The following is a 27,965-nucleotide window of genomic DNA, read 5'->3' as shown; positions in this document are numbered from 1 at the left end:
GTGATAGAGATTATGCAATGTCTTTAGTGTTTACTGATTGTTGTGTGTGTTGAATTAGCTCAAATCTGTCATAAATCACCCGTTCTCTTTTCTGAGATGAATGTATTTGTATACATGGTCCTTGTTAAAATAAACACATATGTTTATTCAGAGTTCTCTATGTCCATCTTCAGTCTCTTGTTGACATACAAAGCCAGAGCTCATGAACATTTAAATAAATAAATAATCAATTAAAACTAAAACCTACATTTTTAATAAAATAAACCACAACCATTTCTTACGACTCAAGAAATGATTTGACGCAAAAAACAAACAATACTGGGATAAATAGTCAATTGGCTTTATTAGTACTACTTATAAAGAACAAGTGCTTAGATTAAACTTTAAAAATAAAAAATCTGTTAAAATAAAATATTAGGACGAGGACATGTAGGCATGTATTACATACAGTAACGCTGATAAGATTTAAATGAGAGCATGTACATGAAAACCTACTTATAATAACAATACAAATAATAATACAGACAGACAGACAGACAGACAGACAGACAGACAGACAGACAGACAGACAGACAGACAGACAGACAGACAGACAGACAGACAGACAGACAGACAGACAGACAGGAAGTCACTGTGGGGACTCCTCCTTCATACTTTATATTGCAGCAGCTAGACTCTCACCTGACTCATAACAAACAGAGAAGCTAAATCCTGCCCAAAACTGAGGAGACGCTTCACCAGTGTGTGTTTTGATTCTGTGCATTTTAAACATGATGTGAACCATTATAACATTTGTCTTAACCTTTCATACTTGCTTTCAGTTTTAGTACTTAGTAAAAGCTGCCATAGAGTTTTGGGGAGGATTTCACATCACTGAGATATCAAAAAAAAATTCACATATAACACACTTCATTTTCACACCCATGATGCATTCTTCAGATTAATCTCATTCACGTGCCGAGTGAGCTTCATACCTCCTGATGTAGACGGCCTGTTGCTTACGGCAGAGATATTTCCATGTGCTCACAATGCCTTCTTCCATTTATTCAAGCAGACGTCAGCTTTCTCCATTCAGAATAATGCTAACTTGGGTTGACCTTCTGAGATACCAAATCCATTTAGGTACATTAAGTGATGTCCGGAAACAGTGTGACAATGAAAACAAAACAAGACAAACAGAAAAACATTTTCCTAACAACATTTCTGGGAAACGCTTTCTTTGGAGAGCTGAGAGTATTTGTAAAGTTTAAACAGCTAGGTTTCTCTGGAGATGTTTAACAGATTATCTTTAGTGTATATGTGACAATATATGAAGATACAATCCTGGTTATATGTAGGTCTGTTCAAGATAATCTGTTAGACATCTCCAGATAAAGCTAACATTAGTATTTCAACTAATATTTTACAAAAACTATCAGTAGGCGGACTCTCCAAAAATAGTGATTCCCACTTTTGCTCTACAAGCTGAATACTGGCATTGCATTAAATAATTTATAATGATAAAATGACATTAAGTTACATTAAATCATTTAAATCCTCAACTAGGAGACGACTGAATACTTACTACCTACTCTCCAGGCAAATGAAATCTCAATGCCTGGAGTTCAAACACCATTTGTTTCAGTATTCGGCACAACTGAAATGTTGCCAACAGTGAGCACTCTGCACCACTAAAAGTACGAGAGACTCATGCAGGCTGAAGTAAATATCCCATGTCTGTATGTCGTAAAACAGGACACTGCAGCAGAGTCTGCAGGCGTGGGTCTGCTGCCACTTTCTTTCCTGAAGAATCACTCAAGTATGTATCTGCAGACCAGCTGATCCTCATCCAGACCTGAAGCAGTGCTCACTTTATGATGCACAATAATCCAAACCCACCACAGGTCCCGGGGGGTTCATTCCTCAACATTTCTTTCTCAGATTCTTCTCGGTGTCTCACTTCTGGGGAAATTCCTCCTCTCTCAAGTCACTCTTTTGACATTCCAGTATAACTCCCGGTACAACACGTTTTCCCATTGCAGACTAGGTCATAATAAAAACTCCTTTTTCAGTCGAAGCTCCGTTGCATGAGAGTCTGTGTGAGATCACTGTACAGCAGATCAAGCCGCTCTGAACCAAAGGGCCTCAGACGTGTTGTTGGGCTGTTTGCAGACGAGCAGCTCCTCTGTGTTTTAGTCATCGTCCTTACAGTCCTATGGATGCTGTTCACTTGCTGTGGCGGCTCCTGGGTTGGGCTCCGGGACTGAAAGAGGAGCCCAGACGCCTCCCGTGGCTCCTCCAGCGCTGACGCAGCACAAAGTCGTAGTTGGCGGAGGTGCACATGGCATAAAATACGTTGGCTTTCTCAGGTATCTGGAGCTCTGAGGCAGAAAGAGGAACAAAGCGTTGCAATTTTATTTTCCAGCAGAAACAGAAGCAGATTTATCTGCAGCAGATTTATCTGCTTCTGTTTCAGTTAGAGACTACAGATATTTTTCAGAGTGATATAAGGAAGGTCATTTTCAGAAAATCCCAGAATTTAGTGATTGGAATAAATGAAAGCAATGTATTTACTCTTCTTTCAGATGAAATAACGGTGGGTTTGCATGGCAGTTGATTAAAGGCAGTGCTATTGAAGTAGCTGGTTTTTAGCTTCCTTTATAAAGGCAAGACATTGACTGCTTTCCCACAAACTTTAATTGTTGTGCTCTCTATTAGTAAGCAGGTTATGATAGTTTTAGGTCTGATGCTGCTTATGATCACTTTTTAAAAAATCTTTCTTTTCACTGTTTTCAGCTGTGATTCACAAAGAACATCTGGAAAACTAAGTGGAATGTGTTTTTGTTTGAATATGATAGACATTATTTATTCAAGAGAAATCTACAGAGAGCATCGTAGAAATTCTGCAGGCACAGGACTGTGTGGTCCTGAGATACAGTACCACACTACTGGTGGTTTTGCTTATGTCTTGTATATGATCCCTAGTATCTGACAAAAAGAGAGACTAGGTGTACAAAAGAAAAAGAGGCTTTAGAAGTAATCATGTTCTTACTGCAGTAAGACAACATTAGATAACTAGAGAAAAAACCTGAGAAGGTATTCATATTACAAAAAGTAGTAGGCGGACTCTTTACATTAAGGCTTGCCCACTTTTCTGTAAAAGCTCAATACTGACATTGCGTTAAATAATTAAGAGAGATAATATTACGTTTAATAAAGTTAAACCATTCAATCTTTGAGTAGAAGACGACTGAATAAGACTCTTGACTATATCAAATCTCAATATCATGAAACAAAACAGAGGTTGATTCAGGAAGAGTCACATTGTTCATTGGTGCACTCGGCACAGTGACCAACAAACCGCACCTGGTCCCTTCGTAGTTAAAAAAGTAACTTATTATTAAAGTTATAGCTGCACTCAGAAATTATTAGAATGCTACAGGAAATGCCTAAGAAGAAAATATTCACCTTTCCCATTGTTGAGCATTTGGCAGAGGTTGAAGCTGCAGCAGCTGACGTCCTCCATGTTGTGTTTCTCCAGAGCTCTCTGGATCACCTGAGGCGTGTGATCCTGACCGGTGAGCTGCAGAGCAGAAAACAGAACAGAATGATTATTTTTTAGTATCCATACAACATAATTTTGTAGGTATTCCCGAGTTAGAGAGATAATTTCAGTGATAGCAGTGAGTAAAAATGTATTATTTCTATTGGTTGTTGATACAAATATGGATTTTAATGTATTTTATTCATTTCAGTTTTTTAATGTATATTTAATGTAATCATAAAACTGTTAGTAGCACCTTAAATGTATAATCTTTTCTTCATTTATAAATCTAATGCTAATAAAACAGAACCTTATTTGCAAGTGTCCCGGGGGAAAAAAACAAACAAAAAAGTGTTTTAAAATAATCTAGTTTTCTTTTGACGTAATAAGGTGGACACAAATGATTAAGCAATACCAAGTCCTTCCTCTCTTCTTTAGATTTTTCCTTCTGCTTTGCTTTTTAGACAGCCTTAGTCGACTTAAATCAGGCTGGCTGACCTCAGAAACACCTATTACGAAAGCATTGTTCCTACCAGTATGCTTTTGTAGACGTTTCCATTGCTGACAGACTCCACGCTGATCCTGACGATGCACGAGTCTGCGACCTGTTTGTTGTAGACGGGCAGCGCGGGCTGAGGAGAGCAGCTGGAGGGCGGCGACTCCGGGCTCTGCACCAGAGAAGGAGAGCTGAGGTCGGGGTTTGAGGAGGAGCTGGACAGACTGGGAGAGGACGACGACAAGGAGCCGGAGGAGAAATCCTCTGCGACGTTGTGGAGAGAGCCGGAGAGCGTCTGAGGGGAAGACAGAGGAGGAAATATGAATATCATTATGTTCCAATTTAAAAACAATTTCCCCTAGTTTTGAACTTAACTAGGTAAACCCCTGTTAAAATATCCTTTTATCTTTTCGATTAGCGAAACTACAGGCAGTTTTACACTGGTTAATGTTGAGATTGGGGTTATTTGATTCCATAACATGTCTTCTTTCAGGCAGGAGGTGTGCATTTTACTGTCTTTTTTGTGTCAGTGGATTTCCCCTATGTTTACCAAAAGCTAGCATTAGATACCGGCTCATTTTTAATGTATTATTTCAGAGAACCTGTAATAGAAACAAAAGATTGTCTTGTTACAAGTAATCTACTATGGAAGTTTAATGGTGATTTTTATTAGTTATTTCTTTCAACTCTTTCCCTTGTAGTGGTAAAACATCTGGAATTTTACAGTACATTTCTTAAAAGCCGTTTCCCAAAATGTTTTTTTTTTTCATACTCTGACGCAATAATCTCCCATTCAGTAGCATTTACATGCACTCACCTTTCCAGTTTCTATATTCTGAAAGGTTTTACAGAGGTCAGTTGATATTATAATGGCATTATTTGACGCATGGTGAGAATTAATATTATGATTGGTATTTTCCAATTGATTGAGTAATACAAAGATACAAATTGACCTCAACATTTTATTTTTTATCATAATTTAATAAAATGGCAAACATTTAAAAACTGGTGTTATCAAATGTTCAGATTTATGTTTAGGAAATGTATGCAAATTAGCATATATTCCATAAGAGAAAGCATCATTTGCTGATTTGAACATATCATTACTTATGCCACACTATACTGGGAATATCAAACAGGAGTCTATGGGTGCTCACCTTGAGTTTGAGTCTGAGGGGGAAGGGCTGAGGGGCCGAGAGGTCCTCCATGTCCGAACTGCTGGAGCCAGAGGAAGAAACGCTGATCTGGTCAGCGTGGGTCTTCCTGAGGGAGCTTTCACTGGATGTTCGCAACCTGCAAACACAAACAAACAAACGTTGTTTAGTTGGGCTGTTTTTTCCCTGAAATAGCAACTTAAATCCAGTTTTAAAAATTGGGCAGCATAAAGATGTAGGAATTTTAGAGGATGTTTGATATTGCCTTATAAACAACTACATGCTTATATTAAAAATACAATTTTGCTCATGTGTTTTAATTCTGTAAATGTGTATTTGGTCACAGATAAAACCTACTTATTTTCTCTAACACAACAAACCCAAATCTTACAAACAATGGGCTGTTTGTTTATTATTGCAGACAATGTAATGACAGGGCAGCTGTTGATATGCGTTACAGGCTAGAGGTTGTTTTCCAGACTTACGAGGTGAGTTTCTTTGTGAGCAGACGGCTGCTCCATGAGTTGGGGGAGTTGGGACATGGGTCCACAGGAGGCTCCAGCTCACGAGACAGCTCATAACTTCAGGAGACAAAGAGAGATACATTAAGGATTAGACAGGGATGCATTAGTCTTTCAATGTGCCTGATTGTTTTTTAATTGTATTGCCAAGTGTAAAAGCATTTTGTGTTTCTTACCTCTCCTGGTCTGTGAGCAGTGTGTGTGCCTGCAGCCAGGTGGCGATATGAGGGTTTACTGGAAAGCTGTAGTGGGAGCAGGAAGCCTGAAGCTGCCGGATCTGAGAGAGAATCTCAAACTCCTATCAGAGAAACACACAAAACAGAGCATAGATTACATCATAGCACAGAAAATAACATGGAAGAACATTAAAAAAATGTAATATGCGGTAGATTTGACTAATAAAACAAGAGAAAATCATAGGCATTTATGCAAGACACCACTAGGAGGCAGCACCTACCCGTCTGTGCTTCTCAAAGTTGATAAGACCACCCTGTGAAACAAAAACAGTGTTACAAATAGGGCACCATAAAAAGCACCATCAAACAGAACAAAGTATAACAACATGTGTGTGTGTGTGTGTGTGTGTGTGTGTGTGTGTGTGTGTGTGTGTGTGTGTGTGTGTGTGCGTGCTCACCTCCACAGTGTCGGTCAGCGCTGTATCCAGCATGGTGAGGACGGTCAGGTAGGTGCCGAGGTACGGCACGACGCCACTGCTGAAGCTCTGAAGACACAAATCATTACGCTTAATTAGTATTTCTTTTTAACATTTTACATTTTGGTTTTCATTTTGCCCTCAATTTACAAATGTGGTTTATAACACAAGCAAAGTTTATGTATAAACATTACATGATGTGCAAAATAAAGCTTTGTTTTTAGAGGTAAAGGGACAAGCAAGGGTTTGTAGAGCAAATATAATAAAGGTTATCGTTTTAGTTACATTTGGATATTTGGGTCGAGCATATCAAGCAGCATCAAGGTAGATGTTTGAAATGTATATAAATGATAATTACTGACTTTATTTATGAGATATTGTATATTAAGAGTCATCTATAGGGTTTAAGTTCATTTTATTTATTTCCTTTTTTGTTACAAAATAAATAAATGAATACAGAAAAATACTTTCATTAGTATTTACTTTTTAAATCTAATTTTATACTAAATAAATAAAATTAAAAAAATACTAGGAAACAGAATCAACTTATTGCAAATATGTAATATAATATATTTGCAAAAAGTTGACAATAATTAATTAAAACTCATAAATATTGCTCTTGTAGAAAATTATCTCAACCCAACATTTGGAGGACAGAATATTGAGCTCACTACGTCATGTTTAGGAATATAAAGTAATCTGCAAAGTAGAAATGTACACAGACCATCACTACGTCAACAAAGTGAATATGGGGGTATAAAACATTTTACACTCTGCCCCACCTTCACTAAGTAAACTGTCAAACTGTGAGAAACCCTTCACACGCATCAGCTTTTATTCCCCTCACTAAAAACTAGAAGTCATGTGATCTGGACACGCGGAAACTTTTTCCATAGAATTAACAGATTGAAAAAGAAGAGGGAACTGAAAATGAGGGTTCTATTTTAGCAAATTATAATCAGCTTTTAAGACATGTGACTTTAAGGAAGTAAAGTTGATGATCCAGGCAGAGTAAAAAATAGACCTCTGCCTTTCATTTGAATTTAAAAGCTGCAAATTTGAGGAAGCACGATGTTGTTTTGAAACAAAATGAAGACTTACAATGTGTCTGGACACTGAGCTCGGCGTGGCACTGCCATCTGGGTGAGTCCCATCCTGCAACAAACAAACAACACGTCCAGTCAACACCGATTAAACACAAGGAAAGTAATTAATGTGACAGTGCTGGGTGTGCTACAGTGAGTCAAACGTTTGTTATTTTCAGGGTGGAGCACCTGCTGACAGGGTGGTGTCTCTGCAGCTCCTACTAGTTAGTGCCAACTAACTGATTTTATTTGTAGTTTCATTTGTGTTGGCTGCTAACAATGACCTTTGTATTATGACCCTGATACCATTCACTGAATAAACATTCATATCAATTGTTTCACAGGGTACAAAGGACACGGAGTGGCAGGCAAACTGAACATTATCTCAGTTTAGTAACAAAGACGTGAGAGTAGCCCAGTAATAGGAAAGGGGAGACACTCCCTCTGGGGGTAACACAGGGATTTTAGCCTTTTGCAGACCATTTACATGCACAAAAACCTACACACTACAGGAAAGGGAAAACCCCATAAACCATTATAGGTCCCCTTAAAACTACGATAAGACGCGATTTGTAATATTTACATAATCATATTTACAAGTTAGTGGTTTTCAATGGTGGAAAGTACCTTCTCTCAAGCACTGTACTTACTATTCTGAAGTTCTGCTTCGTTATGGATCTACTCTACCACATTCCTCTAAAACTGTGCTATTAACTGATGTTAATGTTTGACTCCTTACTTATGGGATTTGTAACAGATTAGTAGTAAACCTATGATGTCATTATTCTGGATAAACATGAGAAATGACTGCTATCCAGGAAGCCATCACAGTAATCCACACATTGTTCACATCAGTTTGATGTAACACAATGTTTGTTTAATGAAAGTATTCACCTCCACCAGGATCTCTCTGCTGGTTAGCACGCAGTTCTCGTCAGGGAACGTCTCACACAGGTGGTCGAAGGTGTTCATGCTTTCCCTGAAAACACACAAATTACATTTGTTATGAAAGTCAGTCAATAATGGATTCAGAGAAACCCACTGTGGGATTGATTTTCATCTTTAACCATTATGAGAGTTTTGTAACAGCTTGCTGACCTGCTGACAGCAGCCCAGGTCTTCTTGAGGCGATACACAGCATTGGACTGCAGGGCGGAGAGGATGGCCCTCAAAGAGGAGAAGTTCTTCAGCTGATGGCACTCCTGCACAGAGGAAATACAACAAAATACATTTATATAATGCCTTTGTTGTTTATGTAATGCAATGATTAGTATCTTTAGGCCCTGACCTGAGCTATATGGATCCACCTCTCAATGATGTGTGCCCTGTGTGCGGGACTGGTGTGAGAGCAGCGAGGTGAGCTCGGGGCTGTGGAGGGGTACAGGAAGTTAGACGAGGAGGAGAGGGAGGAGATGGGAGAGGAAGTGGAAGGGCTGGGCGAGGACATCCAGAGGAGAGAGGTGATGACACGGTTGGTGACGGCGTTGAACTGGGAGATGGTGGCGCGGACGGTGGGCGCCAGGTTTCGGTTTTCCTTCTTGTCGCGCTGGGACCAGATGCAGCCCAGGCAGTGGAAGGGGACCACTCGGACAAACAGCTCCTGAGGAACAGATGGTGGAACAATCTGAATAAGCAACGCTCATATAGTGGTGCAGTATATACAGCACCGGAAAAATTAAGAGACCACTTCAGCATTATCAGTTTCTCTTGTTTTATTTAAATGTTTTTTGGGTGTTATTGTTCTGTATATTTCAGGAAATAATGTTTATAGCAAACACACTTCTATAATATTTACACGTTTTGTTCAGTAGTAGTTGTTAGTTGACTTAGTAAAAAGCTAACGTTAGACTATTAATGAACTATATCAAGATCCCATGCATTACCATCAACACTGCTTAGCTAAAGGTGGACTTATGTTAGCAACCATTGTTTTTAAGGTGCTTAAAAGCTTCAGATGTTCATCGACGGGGTATTTATTGAGATGTTTTGTGTCCTAGAACTAAACGTGAACACTTGGGATGTGGGAGTTTAAAAGTGCTAACTATTCCAGGTTTAGGACTCATTCCTGAACCACTCTATTGACACTGAAGTTATCTTATATTTCTCACTGAAACCTACAGCATCCAATCGGGTCAGCTGCTGCGCCACTTCCTGCACAGGGAAGTCCATAAAGTTGTGTTTCTCCTCCTCCTTCGTGGACGTGTCTCCTGCGCCCTCCTGATCTCTGAGCTCCTGCTGCGAATATTCACTGCTGTGCTCTGACGCAGCCTTGCTGCAATCTGTCAACCAAGCGGAATCGTAAATGACAACGAAACAGGATACTCATGGGATTTTATATTACGCACAATCTTTCACAATCACTTCTCCTATTCCCCTCTACCTTGATCCTGCAGCCTCTTGAGGAGAGTCTCTGCAGACTGAGCCAGGCGTCTGAAGCAGAGACGATGCCGCAGGTGGACACACAGCAGCCTGAGGGACGAGTACTGGGGGGGCTTGTGGAAGTCTTCACCGTATTCCTCCAGCCACAGCCGGATCACCGGGGGTAAGGTACTGAGGGGATGATCGAGACATCAATGTGTTAATCGTAAACAACATCATGCGGGCCGTCGCGAGATCAAATCATCATCGAACTCAGTTCAAACTGATGGCAGATGCAAACCAATCTTTGCTAATCGAAGATTCGCACTCACCTTCGTGGGCAGACAGTGTTGTCCAGGTTGGCGATTGAGTCCTCTCTGTGGGAAAAGATAAACACACAATAACATTTTAGCTGAGAACATTTCAGAGACAATCATCACATTATGAACATAACAAATGTCCCAGGGTGGATCCTCTGTATCGGTGCATCCTGTGGAAACCTCCTGCAACACTGTGACTCCCTGCACACTGTGGCCTTACAGAGTGACGAGTGTAAACTGATAAATGTCTTCCTTAGGGATCCATTAGGGGATCTTAGAAAATAAAATATAGCCCTGGACTGTATGTGTAGGAAGATGGCCAAAGTTTTACACAAGGTTTTTATCTGTCACGCTATAAAATGTGACACAGACGAGCAAATTAAATATTGTAAAAGTAGAAAAAATAGGTTATTTACTGTAGCATGTAACAAAGTTGTTAAGCAGGTGATTAATGACAGCACCAAAATGGTACATCCTGCACAAAATCCTTGAAAAAGCAAAAGGAGGGAAACACACATCTAAGGTTGCCCTGAGGCTGGCCTTACGTAAGGCTCACAGGAAACCTGTTGCCACCAGCAACACAGACATCAGGGCGAGTGTTTGACAAATAATAGATCAACTCACAGCGCTAATGGCCACAGTTTCACACAGGCAGACGTTCAACAAAGGTGAATTGAGCGTCAAAAAGAGACAAAAGAAAGTTCTATGGACCTGATCTGAGCCTGTTTTAGTGGCCTAATTATGAATATTTATTCAGATTATGGAAAAAAAATTAAGAAATATTGCTTTCTTTTTTTTAAAGTATTAAAACCAAAGACAGGCATTCTTTTTTCTAAACCTGAAATATATTGGCAGCATTTGCCTCTCAGTCAAATTAAATCTCAGTGCTTTTGAATGTCACTGAGCTGAGTCTGGGTGTGGAGGGTGTAGTCCTGACCGTTCTGGAACGGAACAAAGCTCCTGACTGCTTTGTTTCCTTCATGTCAATGAGATCAGTCAGAGAAGCTTGACACACGTCAACAGAGGTTTTATGTGTGCATCTGGCATGCAATTAAACCTGGTTATGCACTGCTCATATTTGCATTACAGTGACATATTTTCTAAAAGCAGCATGTGCTCATACAACAAATCAAAGCTAATTTGTGGTTTAGGAAATAATAAAGCTGACAAGGAGTTGCTGAGGCAAATAATGTAGGATTAAATGAACTTTTCTAGAGGTGAAATGTATACAGGCTGTGTGCAACCAGTCAAAACTAAATGTCATCCTGATTATTGTTACAAGACAAACCAATATGGCCTTTGGAAAATATTTTTCAAAGCACACACAGCCACATTTAGAATCCAATATGTTGTACTTGATGGCTAAGGGATCTCTAAGAGGTTGACCAATATCAACAGAGCCGACCTGCTAACCAATCAGACCAGATAAGGCTCTGGTTTCAGACAGAGGGTGAAAAGAGGTGCTGCAGCACAGGCAGTATGAGAAAAATAAAGAGCTATTTGAACATTAAAGCATGGAGACATGTCACTGTAGAGGCACAAGCATATCAGGGCCCCTTTAACTGCATAGATTAGAATGGACCAAGGTCAGCTTAGCCTCACCTCTGAAACAGCAGCTCGATGAGGGTGCTCGTGGAGGTGAAGGCCCTGTAGGTGGAGAGGAAGACTCGCATGAAGTCGGGTTCCTGGTGCTCGGGGTCCAGCAGGTGTGTGATCAGACGCTCCAGGGTGGCGGCCTTCAGTCTGCGCAGCTTCACTGTGTGGTAGTGGGCAAAGCTGAAGGCCGTGGAGGGCTCTTTTGGGTCCGAGCTAGGCAGCACGGGCTCCCTGCGCAGTGTGATGCCAAAAACTGCCCCTTCCTCCTCCTCCTCCCCCCACTCCTGCACCTGATCCTGCAGGAGAGAGCGCAAGGTCATCAAGATCTGGCAAAAATAAATCACCCATGGAAACGATACAGCCGTCTGTGCCGCTACTTTATTCTGATATGGTGGATTACAATAACTTCAATCTGCTTCAAATCTTATAACAGAAATACATAGAATATTTATCACAAAAATCCCTTACAATATGTTATCTAAACTACTGTAACAATTTTAAATTCATGCCCATTAAAAGGGAACAAGTTAAAAGATGTTTCACTGACTCTTTCATTAGGTGTTCAGTAGGGTGACCAGGTCTCCCGCTTTGTGCGGGACTGCACAGCATTTGCATAATTTGTCCCACACATTTAGCCGATGTCCCGCATTTGATTCAAAGTTGCCCATTTAAAACTTGGCTTTCATCCAAAGGTGTTTAGAAAACACGAGAGGGCTATCACCACTAGCTCTGTCAGATGTCAATCAATCAACAGAGAAATGTATTTATGTGTGTAGCCATGGAGGGCGACCCCCAGAGAGTTTTTCTGAGATTCACCAGATTTTTTTTTCATTTGCGCACAGAGGTGAATACGTTTTGAAGCCCTTGGCCAATAAAGAAAATATCGATCTGTGGATATTTTCCTCCTGATACCAAAATAGGTACATTTTTAGGGTTAGACATTATATTTCAATCTAAACTAGCTCTTAGCAAAGCAGTAGCATGTCCCACATTGTCCCGCACAAACTTACTCTTTGTCCTGCATATGGCTTGTTGGCACCTGGTCAGGTGTAAGTGATATGACAACAGTAATTATAGAGCTGCAACTACCCATTATTTGGATTTTGTCCATCACAATTTCTCAAGTCAAAAAGGTAAAAAACGTTTTGTGTCAGTCCAAAATCAAAGATCTTGGACTGACACAAGATCATTGCTTTAATAAAAGATTAACATAAAATACATTTTTTTGCTGAAAACCATTTTGCATTAAGAATGCTTCCAACAAAATGTTTAATCAAAAGTCTAAAAAGTTGGTGGAAGGTATAATAAAAAATATGATATGATGACAAAAAAGGGATTTTTGCTTTGACACCACATGGTTAATTTAGTGGAAAAGGGGAACATGTCTTAGCAAAATGAGGACAGAACTACTGTATGCGTCATTAAAAATGCAAAGCAGTTTGTATAAGTTGTCCCATTATATTTCTCTTCAATGACAGAAAACTCAAATATACTTGACTCTACAATGTGCGATAATAAGTATAAGGTAAACAAGAACCAGGCTGGTAGAGGATGACCTGTGGCTGTCATCCTCAACAGTAAGTCAATGCTTGGACATGAGACTTGACTTGTAGAAAACGTCATGGTGGTTTGTTCTTACAGGCGTTATGTAAGCACGGTGTTATTTTTGCACATAAGCAAACACAGAAGCAGAGCATGCTTCAGAAAACTCTGATATCACATGACAGAAACTCGGATAAAAACTCAGTGCGCTAAAATATTGATATGATGAGACACTAGTGGAACTACATGAATACATCCATTATATCAATGAGACAACCAGAGAATAATGTTCTTCTGAAGTTCACTTGATAAAAAAAATAAAATGATAAACAAGTTTTACAAAATTATAGTGTACAAACACACGTAAATTGCCTTCACAAACAAGAACGAGTGCATTGAAATCAACCTACCATAGACAAATGCCATTTTCCCATGTTTGTTGAGGAAAGAATCCCCAAATTGTCTGTAAACTCCTTTTGCTGCAGGTGCTAATCCTGCAGAAATTAAGGAATAAGCAGCGACGTCCGACGGTTCACTTCGGTCTGAATAGTATCTTTCATGTTTGAGAATTAAAGGAACTAATATCGATACAATTAAATAAAGTAGTGCCCAGACGTAGGAGAGGAACAGCCACAGAGTCGGTGGATGGACCGGTCTGACAGAGCGAGGAGGACAGAGAGAGGAGTCACTCAGTGGGCGGGTCTAATCATACACATGTGGGCGGGGCTTTTGCTATTGACCAATCAGGGTAAGGAGAATAAAAACATCAGCTTTTATTATGCAGATTTTAAATATGATCAACCATGATAATGTTACCAAGCTATTGGAGCCTATTTACGCAAGTGAAAGATAAAAAAGCAGATTGGACTTGTGAAGAAAAAAAACAACGTAATAGCTTAAAGTACTTAATATGACCTTTGAGAAACTAGGTCATTATTTTGAGTATAATGACTAACAGGTAGGGCTGTGTATTGGCAAGATCTGACAATATTATATTCATCACGATACGATTCAATTTACTAATATAATGACATAATATAAGCAAGGTTATAGGCAACAGGCCTATAGTATTTATTTTTAATCTCATTCAAGGTTTCAAGGTTTCAAGGTTTTATTGGTCATATGCACAGCATATACAACGTATACATTCTACTTAAGTTCATTATTGTAAAGAACACAGCTCCATACTCGGCAATACAAAGTTTATATTTTGTATGGACTTGATATAGATCTGCATCAGCCTTTAATCTATTGTCTCTAAATGTAACAAAAAACTGTTTTGCTTTTGACGAACAATACAGTATCACAAAACATATTATTGAACTATTTAATAATTTCTTACACCCTTACAAGATCTTTTTTTTCTAATCACAAGCTTTGTTTTCATCTCTTTTTGTCACATTTACTGGGAGAAATGGAATTCCATAACAAAAAGGGAGCTACATAAAACATTAAGTAAATCATAAAGTTAGAGCCACCTAAAAGCTCCAACCGACTAACAATATTAACCAATCATTTACAGTAAAAGAAAAACAAATATTTGTATCTGGTTTATGGGGCTTGGATTTAATTCAGTGTGATTTACAGATCTGACATTACTGTGACATCTGGTGGCCACGGTGTAAACATCCTAAAATGGACTTTAAATAATTAATTTTTTCTCACACTGACTGGATCGAGAGGGCTCGTCAGCCTTTAAACTTTAACCCCTCATTCATCCGGAAGTGTATTTTCAGTTGCATAAAAACTACAGTGATAATTTTACAGTAAGAAATACGAATGAATTATTCTGTCTGCTAGATGCAAGAAGCTGGTTTCAGGCCAACATACAGATGGAACAGCTCATTTCAAAGAATCCAGTCGGGACAGTTTTTCTTGACGGCACCTGACTTCTGTCCCTGCCTATGGGCCCATGGTGACAGGGGCGTGGAGTGACATACCACATAAAACAGGTCTGTTGTGGTTCTTAACATTTACTGGAAGCACAACATGAGGAAATATACATTTCAAGAGCCTGTGATATTAAAACACATCCAGACATAATTTGACAGGCAGCCACACATTGTGGAAACAGTGAAAAGCTGAATCAGGGTGTCCACTGCGCGTTCAGCTCAAAGAGAATAATGAGCTTTTTGTTTTCTCTAATCAGTCTCTCTCTGACCTGAAAATCTACCATCCATGTTTGCCAATGCCAGCCAACCCAGCACAGAGACTGAACAAAAGGAAGTGCCAGCAGACATCTCAATTAGTTCTCATTAGACACATGAATGGGTGATGAGCATGTGCAGATCGTGGGTGAATAGGACCCTGGGCACAGGCATGCAAAAGGCCCCACCACCTCTCCTACACACTATGTAGTTGTTTAGCCTCTCCTGTAGTCATTTTGTGTCCCTTTGTTGTTCTTTTAAAGTCTGTTTTATGCCCCTTTTTTGCAGTCATTGCATCTCTTAGTGGTGCTTTTGTTTATTTTTGTAGCCATTTTGTGGTTGTTTTGTTTGTTGTAGTTAATTGTATTGGTGATTTTAGTCTCTATGTTGTTACTCTGTGTCTCCTTATGATCCTTTTGTGTCTACCTGTGGCCATTTTTTGTATCCTTTGTGGTGTTAAGGTCTCTTTCTGATCTAATTTCGGTTGTCATTTTTTTTCTTTGAAGTCGCTTTGCATCAACTTGTGTTTTTATGTGTCATTTGGTTGCTCTTAGTCTATTCTTATTGCTTATTTTAGCTGAAACATGATGCACTTCCTGGAGCGTCTGATAAGGTTACTAGTCAGTGTCACTGAAAGTCTACCCGTTGATGACATAACGAGTGAAAAAATGTAGGAGCTGAACAGGAACAACAGCAAAAAATCCCAGAGAGAAACAATGACTGAATATCAGAGAGCTGTTCTGTCTTAAGATTGTTAACAGTAAACGTTTACCTTACAACTAATGCAAGACTTGCATAACAATAATAACAATATAACAGAAAATCCCATCAAGGAGTAGAAGGCAAGGCAGCCAATCAGAATGAATTATTTTACTATCCACACACACCCAGTCACTTTAGACACACGTAAGTCGGGAAGATTTGTCAATAAATGTATTACTCAGCTGACCAGTACAATTATCAAACATTATTTTGAATTTTTTAATAAATTGTTGATAGAAATACGATTATCAAGCAAAATGTCACTTATTTGCTCGAGGGACAAAATGCGTTAACGTTAACTGATTTGTTTATTGACAGAAGGAATCACCAAAAATCTTGATGATGAATTAAGTATTACTCTCAATGAGTTAATAACACATTTAACTTATTTGCTGGCTATAGCTTCGACAAAGAAGAGATTGGCTGCTTGTTATGCTAGCTTTTTGTTTTTTAGTATCACTGTACACGCTAACATCTCTGGATTTTGGATAAAACAAGGAATTTAAAGATAATTGTTAGTCTAAATGGAATACAGATAAATCAGCACTGAAATTACAGCCCTAAGGTTTGGTGGACTCATTACTAATACTGATGAGAAGTCCATGCAGACAGTGGTCTTTTCCCTACAATATAACAGAGAAATATAGTATAGACTCTTAGTTGAATCTGTTGAAATGTTTAAGGTTGTATCAGAACACCTCGTCACTCTAGGTGGAATACCTCACACATTTTATATTTCCATGTTTCAATGGTGAATCCTCATACATGTAAGAAACCCTCCTACGTTTGCTGTGTGTGTGTTTGGCATCCGTCCTGATCTGCTGGACCAAGAGTGGAGTGGAGACATGTATTTGTGCTTTCACTTCTCTGCATTATTTCCATGCATGACATCAATACAACAAAATAATGACATCAAGAGAAGTTGTTACAGTAAGCTGCATCCAGGGAACAAAGCAGGTGAATCCCTCACGTCAGTCATTTTTGTTTCTTCCTCACCTTGTACTGCCCATCTGTATCCAGTGACTGGAAGCTGGTGAGCCACACGCCGGGCTCTGTGTTCGTGTGGATGTCTCCGCAATGACTGGGCCTGGTCCACAGGAGCTTCTTCATCCTGCCCACCCTGCTGCGGAGGCCGCGGGACTCCCCTCCATCAGCGCCTCCACCCACAGAAATAAAAGTCCTCATCCTCCACTCTGTGTCACGCTCACGGGCCCACACACCGAGTCAGATCTCCCCCACACCTGCTGCTTCATCTGTGCCAGGGAGGAGAGCGAGAAAACATTAGTCCCTCGCTGTATCAGTTTCTGGTTATTTTATTTTTGTTTTATTTCAACCGTAAATGCAAAAGCAGCTTAACATTTAAAACTCAGTGTTCCTACATGTAAAATTGCAATGACGAAATATTTTATGTCTAGACTGAGCTGAGGGGGAACGCTCTTTACAATTTTATGGCAGGAAACAATCTGTGTTGCAAAAGACATTCAAAGCAGATTGCGATCACTACTCTGTATTGTTTTTTAGGATCTTACTGGCACAGGTCTACATTGTGTAAAGTATATTTACTTTATCTGTACTGTGTAATCGTCAATCCAAATGGCTTCAAACTGGCCACACAGAATAATTTATAAAAATATTAAGACTGTAATTTATACGGAATATAACTTGTAATCAATGCTCAAAATTACATTAAATGATGTCTTTAAAAAAAAGATACAAAATCTACAAATTCACTTGCAACCATAGAGCTAGATATCCATGCATCTTCTGTAGCATCCTCAATAAAAATAAATCTGGCATTCAAAAGGTCCTTAGAATACAAAAATAAACATATTACCCCCCCAAAACAAGTGGGTACTCAACCGTAATCGTTCTTCTCATGAATCTGCATCTCGACACTCGATGAAGTCCATGTTCAGAGCCCTGTTGGTCCAGCAACAGTGTTCATGCAAAGACAGTGTGAAAGTTAGAAGGAAGAGACTGTGGCATATATCAGAGGAATGATTGTTCTCTTTGTTTGTGGGCGGATGATGCTCCGCGCGCATGTCTAACCGTGCGTGAGTGTATGTGTCAGCTTGGCCTCCTTCCCTAGTTGGATCTGCACTGTGGTATATGAGTATGTCCCAATTTGATTTCATTTCACTTCATTCCAGTTCACTACCTTCCTCATTATAATAATAAAACAAACTCAATACCTCCTTTTAATATATTCAACATAGACAGTCAGGGACGGCCCTGGGCATAGGCAGTATAGGCGAATGCTAAGGGCTCATCTATCCATGGGGGGCGCCATCAATTGGGGGAAAAAATAAAACAGTTCAAACTTTTGATAAAAACTATTAACAATGTTTGAAACTACGCCTACATACATCAGCCATAAACTGGGGGAACGCCACCCCACCCCCCAGCTAAAATCATGCCTAGGGCAGCACAATGGCCAGGGCCGGGCCTGTAGACAGTGCTGAATCAACTACTTTCACATTTCCATAAGTCTATTTAAATGACCTTTTTTGCATTGTTTGTATAGTTAGCTAGCTGTTCAAACTACGAAACGGTTTTAGGGTCATTAAATCAGAGACTTTTTTATTTATGCTTTTTGACAGTGTTCAAGATGTTCTTACCATCTAAAAGTTAAACCTCAATAGTGAAAATTGTACAGGTCAGAGGTTACAAAACTAAGACAACGGGTCTATTTCTTTAGACCCAGGTAACAGGAAATAAAGGTGCCAAATAAATATTTCTTCAGTGTGGTATTTAATTATTATTTTGTGGTCTATTCATGTGAACAACTGAGAACTTTTTGAAATAAAGTCAATTGAATTGTATTGTTGGTGGTATGTGACTTTTTCTTAAAATATTTAATTGCCAATTTGATATTTTTTTAGAATTTAGTTTGAACCCCTTTTCTCTACTCGTCCTGCATTAAATTGACCAAATTATATGTTAAGTTTGAGGCCAAGGATAAACCTGGTCTCTGAAGCTGCTATGAAGCTTCTCAGCAGCAGAGCCTTAAATTAGCCAAGTTAGTAGCAAAGAGGATCAGTCTCATTAGAGTTTCATGAACTACCTATTGGGTAACATTATTGTAGTTCAACACTGTAGTTATGTATAAAGTAAAAAGAAAACACTGAAGCACACACATGGATCATTTCAATCACCCCAAAGAAAGTGCACAGAAATGCAGATTATTTTTGTGAGTGTGGCCAATAATTAGCTAACCTTGAACTCGTCTGGCTCTGATGAGCTTGAATGTCTCTTACCTGTAAGTTGTTATCAGTAAACAGAGTTTATCTGTAAAACGTGACAAATCCATAATTCAAAGCCTCTACAGACTGATGATACATGTTGAATTGGAGGCCTGATGGTTCACTAACTCACACTGCTGGCGGCGATGCAAAATCTGCAGCTACCAGCACCCACAGACCCGCCTACACTCACTGATTGGTCGATCGAACAAAGCACCAATCAAATCACTTGCTACTGGTAAACACGGACATGCAGTGGTTGTGGATATATTGGGCTGTCAGCCAATCGGCATGTCGTTACCTTTTGAGAAAGTCAATTAAATAAAGGTTATTATTGATGTGTAAATAAATGTAATATTTCTGAGATATTTGATTACATTTAATGTGTAATGTAGCACAGACAGTCTTTGTTGTTGTCACAACATTGGGCAGGAATGCATGTACAGCTTTTATGCAATCACCAAATGTGTGATGCATTTTATAGGTTGTTTTGTTTATTCTTTCCTCCTATGTTAAGTGTTTGCCTATTGTTGGTTTTCTTTTTCTGTGTGCGTACGTGACTGAAACAAATCCAATTAAATATTATATATATATACTCTATTTTTCTATGAACATTTTCTGTCTTATTTTAGGGGATTGGTTTTATGTGTGCATGCTGTAAATGAATTCTTCATGGCCCTATTTTTTAGAAAATGAATTGGATGTATGTTGTATAGCTATCAGCACATAAAATAATTCTACAGGAGCACCCATCCCTTGGAATTGAACACTAATTAATTTGCTCAATCATAGTTGTCTGTGTGGTTAAACATTGTATGACATTCAATGTAAGATGTAACAGTTGGGCAATTAAAGACAGAGAACATAATTGAAGTTACACACTGATGTTTTGTTTTGCTAATAATAAGAACAAAACACTCCACCAAACAGCAACCAAGAGTTTGAGCAAAGAGGCACAGCCATTTCTGACATGCTGAGCATAGCAGAGACAGTTCAGGTGTGAGACGCTCACGTGTAAGCTGGGACAAAGCAAATGCGTCTCTATTGTTGACGTGATTCACTCATTAAATAAAGGCTGGATTTGTCAGAGGTGTTGGCTTTCAGGCACCTGCATCATGTCTGAAAGGTAAAACCCTTTTACGTTCACTTTGGATAGCAGGACAATAACAGAGAAAGCCTTCAGGCAAAAGTTACAGGTTTCACCCACATTTATGGTCAGATTATTTAAAAAAGCAATGTTTTGTTTGTTTTTATTAGGTTACCATGCAGAGTGTGGAAATGTGAACTGTGAAAAGAGGGAAAGGAACAAGAGTTTGTGTAACAGAACATTACTGTTCTAAAAACACACACTTATACAACACGTTTCAAAGGTACATATATTTAAACAAAAATCATCTTAGAACTTTTAATTGAGCTAATCGTTCATTTCTAAAAATATATAATCTCATTTGCATTTGTCAAAGATGTGTAGCAACACATAATAACTTTTATTGGAATGGTGAAACACTAAATATAGCGATGTGAAATCTGGGTCCTGAGATCGGAGTCCTGAGACTGTGGCGTCGGATCAGAACTTGCCCTTCTTCTTCTTCCAGGGCTTCTTCTTGGACTTGGACTCAATGATCATCTGAGACTGGCGCTTCAGGGCTTCACGAGAGATGACGTCAGCCTCGTCCTCTTCACTGTCGTCCTCTGAGACACAAACATGGAGAGCTAAGATGTTGTGCTGGAATTCTTCTGTTTGTGTTGGTGGCTTCCAACTCACCGTCGTTGAATAGGTCCAGTCTTTGGTCCTCAGGAAGCTTGACGCGGGTGTTGTACTCTGGCAGCTTTCCCTCAATCCTGACATAAAACTGCTCACAGAAAAAAAATAGGACAAAATATGTTACATATGTATCTTATTTTAATATTAATCCTCAACGTTTCTCAAATAATCTGACTTTACAGTGTTTTTGAAAATGGCCCCTCAATGTCGTAACATCTGAAAGTCTGCAAACATTGTGGGTCACGACATATCGAGATGATGTCATGTCACGCAGAAACATGGCAGATGAATGTATATTAAATCAAACTTCTTCGTAGCACCTATGTTGGTTCCAACTTTGGAAGTGGGACCATCCAAGCAGCATGTGAATGCACCATGGTCTTGGTAGAGTTCTTTGCTCTCCAGGGGCCATTCTAGTTTTTCATGAGCCTCTCTTTTTTAAGTCTTATTATATAAACAAAACTTCACATGTATCTAAAATGTCATATTCATTAGGAAATACACTTATTGTTCGGCAACGTTTTGAGAAAACTTGCAAAGAGCCAGTTTGAAGTTGTAGGAGAGATTTGAATAACAAACCATTAACCTTTGTTTCTGTATTTTTAAAACTATTATACTTGTATACCTTGTATGGTTAATGTAGTTTGTTGTGTGATAGGTGGAGGAGTTCTAGAGTCATGTCTATTCCATGTAACTGATATGATTAGCAGTAGGTTTCCAGAATGGATGTACTTCGTTATGGTAGGGTGCAACCTCTTTGACCGGGACGGCAGACTAGTTTTCTAATGGTAGCTCCGAATCAAACAAGGCTAGACTGGAAAATATCAGCTCACAGTTACGTACATTACAAAGATTATGGCCTCTCAAAATGGATCTGAGGGTAAAGCAGTCAATGTCATTAGCGAATAGCCCACAGACGGGTACACTCTGATATCGTATGTTCTCAAACAGAGAAGGTGCTGTAGAGCGTTGGTATTCTGGAACAAACACTTCAGGTGGCTCTAACGGCTGCTTTTCCATTCAGATAAGATATGCACGCACAGCAGCATGCATGCTAACATGCTCAGCCATGTGCTGTTCCTGTGTGGCACTGTGCACGGTGTGGGTCAACAAGGCCTTGATGCCTAAATCTGATTTTTTTTTTTTTTTTCGGTGAATTTTAGGCACTAATTAAAAAGATTGATATGTCTTCACTTACATTAGGGAAAAACTAAAACAGTACCCGCATTTAAAACCACTATAGTGTTGGATGCGTGTGTATGAGTGTAGTGTTGACTCACTTCCTCTTCCTCCATCTCCTTCATGATAGCAGACAGATCCTTTCCATGGAGCTCCTCGTGCAGTACCTTCAACTTCAGCTCACACTGGGTCATCAGCTCCAGCACAAACTCATCTGAGTCTGGAGACACTTCAGCCACCGTGTCCTCACTCTGAGAGAAATGGAAGAATGGTGAACACACACATACACACACACACACACACACACACACACACACACACACACACACACACACACACACACACACACACACACACACACACACACACACACACACACACACACACACACATATATGATTGATAGTAAGGAAAAGACTGATTATAAGCTAAACCTATAGCCATATTTAATAAAAAGTATTGTTTTCAGTGCTGATAGTGGTCTAGATTCCAAATGTTTCCCTCATTTCTTCCCTCTTATGTTGTAGTTCCTTGGTTCCTTTTTTCTTTAATTTCCCCTTTATGCGTGTTTGTTTTGTTTTGCTTTGTAATGCTAGCTTTTTTTCAAAATGTTTGCATCTATAGTCTTGAAGAGTATGGCCTATTGTATAGAAATGTAATTCATTTTGAAATAATCTAAATACAAATGTTTAGTGGCTAAAATATAGACCTACAGTCACGATGGCAGCGGTCGTATTTACCAGTGTGATGTGTTGAAGTTTATCTGCGAGGTGCTCCACTCCGGCTCGGACAGTGCTGAGGGCTTTAACAAGCCACTCCAGACGCTCCTTATCTGCATCACACCTTTGCTGCTGAGCCTGCAGCTGCAGCTCACAATCCTCCAGCATCTGTCTGTCACTAATAAAACACACACCGAGAGACAGAGTTTCAGAATAAACACTACAGCTGAGACCATCCTTTTGTTCCACTTCTGTTGAGTGTCTCACCTTGAGAGTTGAGCCTCTCCCGAGTATTTCATATCCTGGAACCTTTGGTCCAGGAGCTCCTTCTGCTCCTTCAGCTCCTGCAGCACCGTCTCGTTCTCTCCCTTCAGCTTCTCCAGATGCTGGTGTGTCTCCTTCTGTGAGATAAAGCGCTCCACTATCTCCTACACACACATATGAAATAAAATGTTTACAATGATAATACAGCACAGAGTTCACAGCCCATCCTTCTCTTTTCCACTTTCACACCTGTATGTCTGTGACTCCTGTGGCCTCCTTGATGCGTCGGAATGCCTCCTCAAAAGTGGAGATGACCTTCTCCTCTTCGCCTCCTATCCTGGGGCTGCTGCGCTGAGCCTCACTGCTCAGCTCGTCTGGCTGCATCGCTGTTCTCTGAGCCTAAAAGTGCCGCAGGTTATAAAAACGTATCACATATGATAGTCATTTCATTATAGAAGAAGAAGAATATACCCTAATGGTCCCACAGAGGGGACACGTACATTCTGCATTTGACCCATTCTAGTGTTAGGAGCAGTGGGCTGCCATTAAGCACGGCGCCCGAGGAGCAGTGTAGGGAACGGTGCCTTGCTCAGGGACACCTCTGCAGCGCCTGGTCTTTTCGGGACTTGAACCGGTGAACTTCAGGTTTCCAAGTCAAGTCCCTACGAACTTCGCCACCACTGCTATTATAAAGAATGTCTCTGTTTCTCTGAATATATATATTTTTTAGCCTTTTCTACGGGGTCCATGGCTGTAATGAATTGCAAACATATTTAAATGCAATATTATCTGCTAACAGAACTGTGTAAATAAAGCTTTCATGATTTAGAAAGGAATTAATGTCATGAAGACTATATATAAAATGGAATTTGTTTGTTTTATTTTGTTGTGTTTCAAAAGTCCAACAACATCATAAAGAACAATGGATGATATTTCCTGCATAACATTCAGGATTTGGAACCCAAGCAGCTGTTTTTTTACATTTTCAGTTTTATTTCCTTACAATTTTGCCGCTACAAAGCAAAAAGCCAGGCCATCCAAGTGGATATTTTGATCAATTTTGGGATTAGTTGCGTTTGAAATTAATTATTGAATTTTAAAATGAAAGACACGTCGGAGCATGGACGGACTTCCACAGGAACATTGGCACTATGTGAACGTTTCCTCTAGCTGCTGTAGAGGAAAATGACCTCACTATTGGAATGCTGGATCGTGTATACTCATTGTTTACTCCAATTTCACTTTTTTTTGCAGACTGCATAATTTGATTATGAAGTGTTATGATTTATGTACTAAAAAGTTATAATAAAAAGCACTATAATGTATAATTGTCACAAAGCGTGATGAGTGCCTATCACTATGATTTAACAATGATAAAAATGCATTATAAATATGTTTATGATGCATTTCCAAACAAATCCATTCCCTACGATATAGTGTACATGTTTATACCTCCGTGTTTTGCTCACCCTTCTATCAATTTTCTCAGCCTGGGCCTTGCGCTCCTCTACCTTCTTCCTGTAGCTTGCTATAATACGCTCTCTGTCCTTGCGCTCCTTGTAGAGACATTCCTCCAGCTGCTGCAAGTCCGCCTGGCAGCCAGAGCAAAGGGAAGAAGAGAGTGAACATTGTTTAAAGAAAAATGCTGTTTACAACAAATAGCGATGAGGTAGGCTCATTTATCTGTGCTGAGGAACGCATCAAAATGAAAAGGACAAAACAATGATAAATGTTTTGCAGCCGCTCCACTTGTGACCCATATGACATATTTTATTAGTGTAAGTAATTATGAGTGAATCATTCTAGATACGCCTTTACTAGCACACTGCAAACTCATAGCAGAGGAGGAATACAGGAACCTTAGCGGCTTCTTTGGAGAGCTGGGCGTTGTTATTCATGATCTGCATGTCGTGAAGCTCCTCTCTGTGCTTCAGGATTTCTGCCTCCAGACTGTCCAGCTGGCCCTGGAAAGTCAGACTCTCATCCTGAAGTGGAAAAGGTGAGAGATGAAAAAGGACAAGAAATATAAATGTAAAGAGTGAAAGGGGTGAGGAGAGGATTGTTTACAACCACTGCATGAATGATCTACTGGCTAATCTTTAGGTTTGGAACTGTTAATTAACACTTTTAGCAAATGCAGCACAGCCCACAACAACTCCAACCCACAACCCCACCTGCATTATATAATAAAACTGATAAGAGGGTGGAGGGTATTTAAGTATCTCGGGCTCACCCTGGACAATATCTGCAAAGCTAAGAAACTAACTACATGTCTCATATATAAAAAATGGAGGTCAAGTTGAGAGCAAACAAAGGTAAAGTGAGTGTGGGACAGGAAGGACTGTACCACAGTGAAAGTCTCACTCATGTTTACTTATCACAAACACAGTACTTACTCTCTCATGAAGGTGTCTGCTGATGTAGAATGCACAGTGACAATATTTGTACTGACATAAGTTGCATGCAACTCAACTTGCTGACAAAGCTGCATAACCCTGCAAGTTAGGATGAAAACCAAACAATATTTTAACAGGGTGGGACTCACCTGCAGGTGACTTTTGAGCTTCTGATAGTTAATCATGATGTTCTCGGCCTCCTTGCACTTAAACTGAGTCTTCTCCAGACTGTTCTCCAGAGCCCGCAGTTTCTGAAGACATACACACACATTGTTAACTGAGCATGTACTACTCAGTCAAAAATGTCATTAAAGGGGCGCTATTATGCTCATTTTCAGCGAATTCTTTTGTCATACTGACTGTGCTGCAGCACATCTTTTCCGCCTCTGTCTGCAACCACAGCCGAGTCTGCTCTGATTGGTTAGCTGGCCATTACATTACATACTCATTACTGTGGGCAACCCCCACAGGAGCAATTTGAGGTGAAGTGCCTTGCCCAGGGACACAACAATGCTGACTGCAGTGGGACAGGAACCAGTGTCCCCCTGATCCAAAGATCAGCGCTCTAACCCACTGAGCCACAGCCGGTTGAGTTTGGTCAACCGCTTAAAGATGACCCTACCCTTAGCCTATCACGCAGAATAGCCAATAGAAGAGCGAGTGTTACATAATGATATCATTATGTTACAGAAATAAACAAAGGAGTCCAGTCGAGGTCATGTGGGAGAGAAACTCCATTTCGAGCTAACTTTGTGATTTTAGACTTTTTGCTATAACTTTTAGACTTGAGACAAAAACCTATATAACACACTACAGGAAAGGGAAAACCCCAAAAAGCGTGATATAGCCCATTTGAAAATGAAAATTAGGAAAAAATAAAAACTGTTTTTCTTTCTGAACATTTCTGCATAAGCTTGAAAGTGTCAACCATGGCATCTTCCTCTTTTTTTCGAGCCCTAGCATCCGCAGACACTGCTCCACTGCTGCCCTCTGGTTTCCTCCTCTGGTATTCCTTCTTCAGCTCATCCAGGCGGCGCTGGTACATCTGGGTGTTGTGTTTAAGGGCGTTGAGACGCTTTGTCTTGGATAGAACTCTCTGGTCGAGTGTTGTAAGGGCTGCCTGGGAAAGAGTAATGGCAGGGAGAGTGTGGTAAGTCTTTAATGGAATAAAAGAGCAACCTGCCATGACTAAAACATTGTGTATACTTAAATGCCAATAAGTCTATATCATTTAGGTTTAAAGAACAACTTGCTTTAAAAGGTACTGTATTAGATGTATACCCATTGAGAAAGCTCCCGGACATACAGATTTTTGGGGAACTGTCCATTTAAAGGTGGTAAAACTTATGGTGCAAATAGTCCAACAATATAATTGTGTTTTTTAGTAATGATGCTTCTTCCTTTCACCTTCCCTGACATGTTGCGGTAGCCATCCTTCTCCAAGCCTCTGTTCTGAAAGGCACCTTTGATGATAGTTTCATCCCCCTGGGAGCAAGACACCAAAGGGAACAAGATTGTTATTGCCAAAAAAGTCAGTAATAGTGTTTTACTGCTCATTTGATTAAAGTATTGATGAGAAAATAAGCAAAAATATCTGGTAAAGTTGCCTTTCTATCTTCAGGGGACTTACAGCATTTACTTCTGCCATTTTCCTGCACAGCCTCTTGTTGTCCTGCCTCAGATGGCGGATGGTCTCTCGGTTCTTCTTGATGGTGGACTGAGAGCTCTCATAGTATGCAGTTCTGTCGCCCTCTGGTGGACATACATCATAATTACACGACTACACAAAAAATACATATGGAGAACTGTGTCATTATTCACAAATAACACAGCCAACTGCTGTTTATCTGGTATTAATGTATGTGTTGACAGTGGCTAGTCACAACCATAAAAGGAAGCTAACGTTGGCTACCTAGCGCCTTACTTTAGCTTGAACCGAAGTCGACGCTAAGACCAAATAAACTTACCCAAAAGTTGTATTTTACGCTGCATCTCCATTATTTGGTCATGCAACGGAGGTTTCATTGAGTCAGCACTGAACGGCATGTTGGTGCTGAGTTATTGTTGTACAGGTAGCAAATAAAACGTGACAACCGTCGGCGTTAGCCTAGCTTGACCTGCACGAAGACTTCTGGTAGTCTCCAGTGTTGCCTAGCAACCTGTACACGCACTGAAGTCAGGCTCAACGTTTCAAACTGACCCTGAGCGTCTCGAGCCACTGGACCAAAAGGTGAGAAGTAACTA

At 39.8% G+C, this 27,965-nt stretch overlaps 2 protein-coding genes across 5 annotated transcripts; both read right to left on the bottom strand.

Moving 5' to 3' along the window:
* Positions 1 to 324: 324 nt before the first annotated feature.
* Positions 325 to 19,527, bottom strand: rgl3a (ral guanine nucleotide dissociation stimulator-like 3a). Of its 3 annotated transcripts, XM_063884547.1 has the most exons (19): positions 19,414 to 19,527; positions 18,017 to 18,076; positions 17,153 to 17,409; positions 11,712 to 12,001; positions 10,122 to 10,166; positions 9,812 to 9,981; positions 9,550 to 9,710; positions 8,720 to 9,031; positions 8,530 to 8,633; positions 8,326 to 8,410; positions 7,448 to 7,501; positions 6,329 to 6,415; positions 6,152 to 6,184; positions 5,871 to 5,992; positions 5,659 to 5,754; positions 5,177 to 5,312; positions 4,057 to 4,314; positions 3,448 to 3,562; positions 325 to 2,360 (listed from the first exon to the last, which is right to left on the bottom strand). In XM_063884547.1, the coding sequence occupies exons 3-19, from the start codon at positions 17,339 to 17,341 to the stop codon at positions 2,206 to 2,208; spliced, it is 2,412 nt and encodes an 803-aa protein (XP_063740617.1). In that variant the 5' UTR covers positions 17,342 to 17,409; positions 18,017 to 18,076; positions 19,414 to 19,527; the 3' UTR covers positions 325 to 2,205. The 3 variants fall into 3 exon arrangements, with proteins under 3 accessions (XP_063740617.1, XP_063740616.1, XP_063740618.1); XM_063884546.1 differs by lacking the exon at positions 19,414 to 19,527 and having other exon boundaries at positions 18,017 to 18,151; XM_063884548.1 differs by lacking the exons at positions 17,153 to 17,409; positions 18,017 to 18,076; positions 19,414 to 19,527 and adding an exon at positions 13,658 to 13,888.
* A 1,233-nt stretch (positions 19,528 to 20,760) lies between these two features.
* On the bottom strand, positions 20,761 to 27,909 carry odad3 (outer dynein arm docking complex subunit 3). Of its 2 annotated transcripts, none has more exons than XM_063883867.1 (13): positions 27,689 to 27,909; positions 27,352 to 27,473; positions 27,129 to 27,206; positions 26,605 to 26,841; positions 25,871 to 25,972; positions 25,185 to 25,310; positions 24,795 to 24,917; positions 23,575 to 23,724; positions 23,329 to 23,489; positions 23,083 to 23,239; positions 22,444 to 22,593; positions 21,164 to 21,251; positions 20,761 to 21,090 (listed from the first exon to the last, which is right to left on the bottom strand). In XM_063883867.1, the coding sequence occupies exons 1-13, from the start codon at positions 27,765 to 27,767 to the stop codon at positions 20,966 to 20,968; spliced, it is 1,698 nt and encodes a 565-aa protein (XP_063739937.1). In that variant the 5' UTR covers positions 27,768 to 27,909; the 3' UTR covers positions 20,761 to 20,965. The 2 variants fall into 2 exon arrangements, with proteins under 2 accessions (XP_063739937.1, XP_063739936.1); XM_063883866.1 differs by having other exon boundaries at positions 26,650 to 26,841.
* Between the last annotated feature and the right edge of the window lie 56 nt (positions 27,910 to 27,965).

This window comes from Eleginops maclovinus, chromosome 5 (genome assembly GCF_036324505.1).
Source record: "Eleginops maclovinus isolate JMC-PN-2008 ecotype Puerto Natales chromosome 5, JC_Emac_rtc_rv5, whole genome shotgun sequence".
NCBI classification, from domain to species: Eukaryota; Metazoa; Chordata; class Actinopteri; order Perciformes; family Eleginopidae; genus Eleginops; species Eleginops maclovinus.
This window is presented reverse-complemented; position numbering and strand designations above follow the sequence as displayed.

Coding starts and splice junctions, on each gene's coding strand:
- rgl3a (XM_063884547.1), bottom strand. CDS start 17,341: ATGAGGACTTTTATTTCTGTGGGTGGAGGCGCTGATGGAGGGGAGTCC. Junction 5,755..5,870: donor CTGCTCACAGACCAGGAGAG/GTAAGAAACACA, acceptor TGTCTCCTGAAG/TTATGAGCTGTCTCGTGAGC. Junction 4,315..5,176: donor CCCTCAGACTCAAACTCAAG/GTGAGCACCCAT, acceptor TCTTCCCCTCAG/ACGCTCTCCGGCTCTCTCCA.
- odad3 (XM_063883867.1), bottom strand. CDS start 27,767: ATGCCGTTCAGTGCTGACTCAATGAAACCTCCGTTGCATGACCAAATA. Junction 27,474..27,688: donor GCGTAAAATACAACTTTTGG/GTAAGTTTATTT, acceptor TATGTCCACCAG/AGGGCGACAGAACTGCATAC. Junction 26,842..27,128: donor ACCGCAACATGTCAGGGAAG/GTGAAAGGAAGA, acceptor ACTCTTTCCCAG/GCAGCCCTTACAACACTCGA.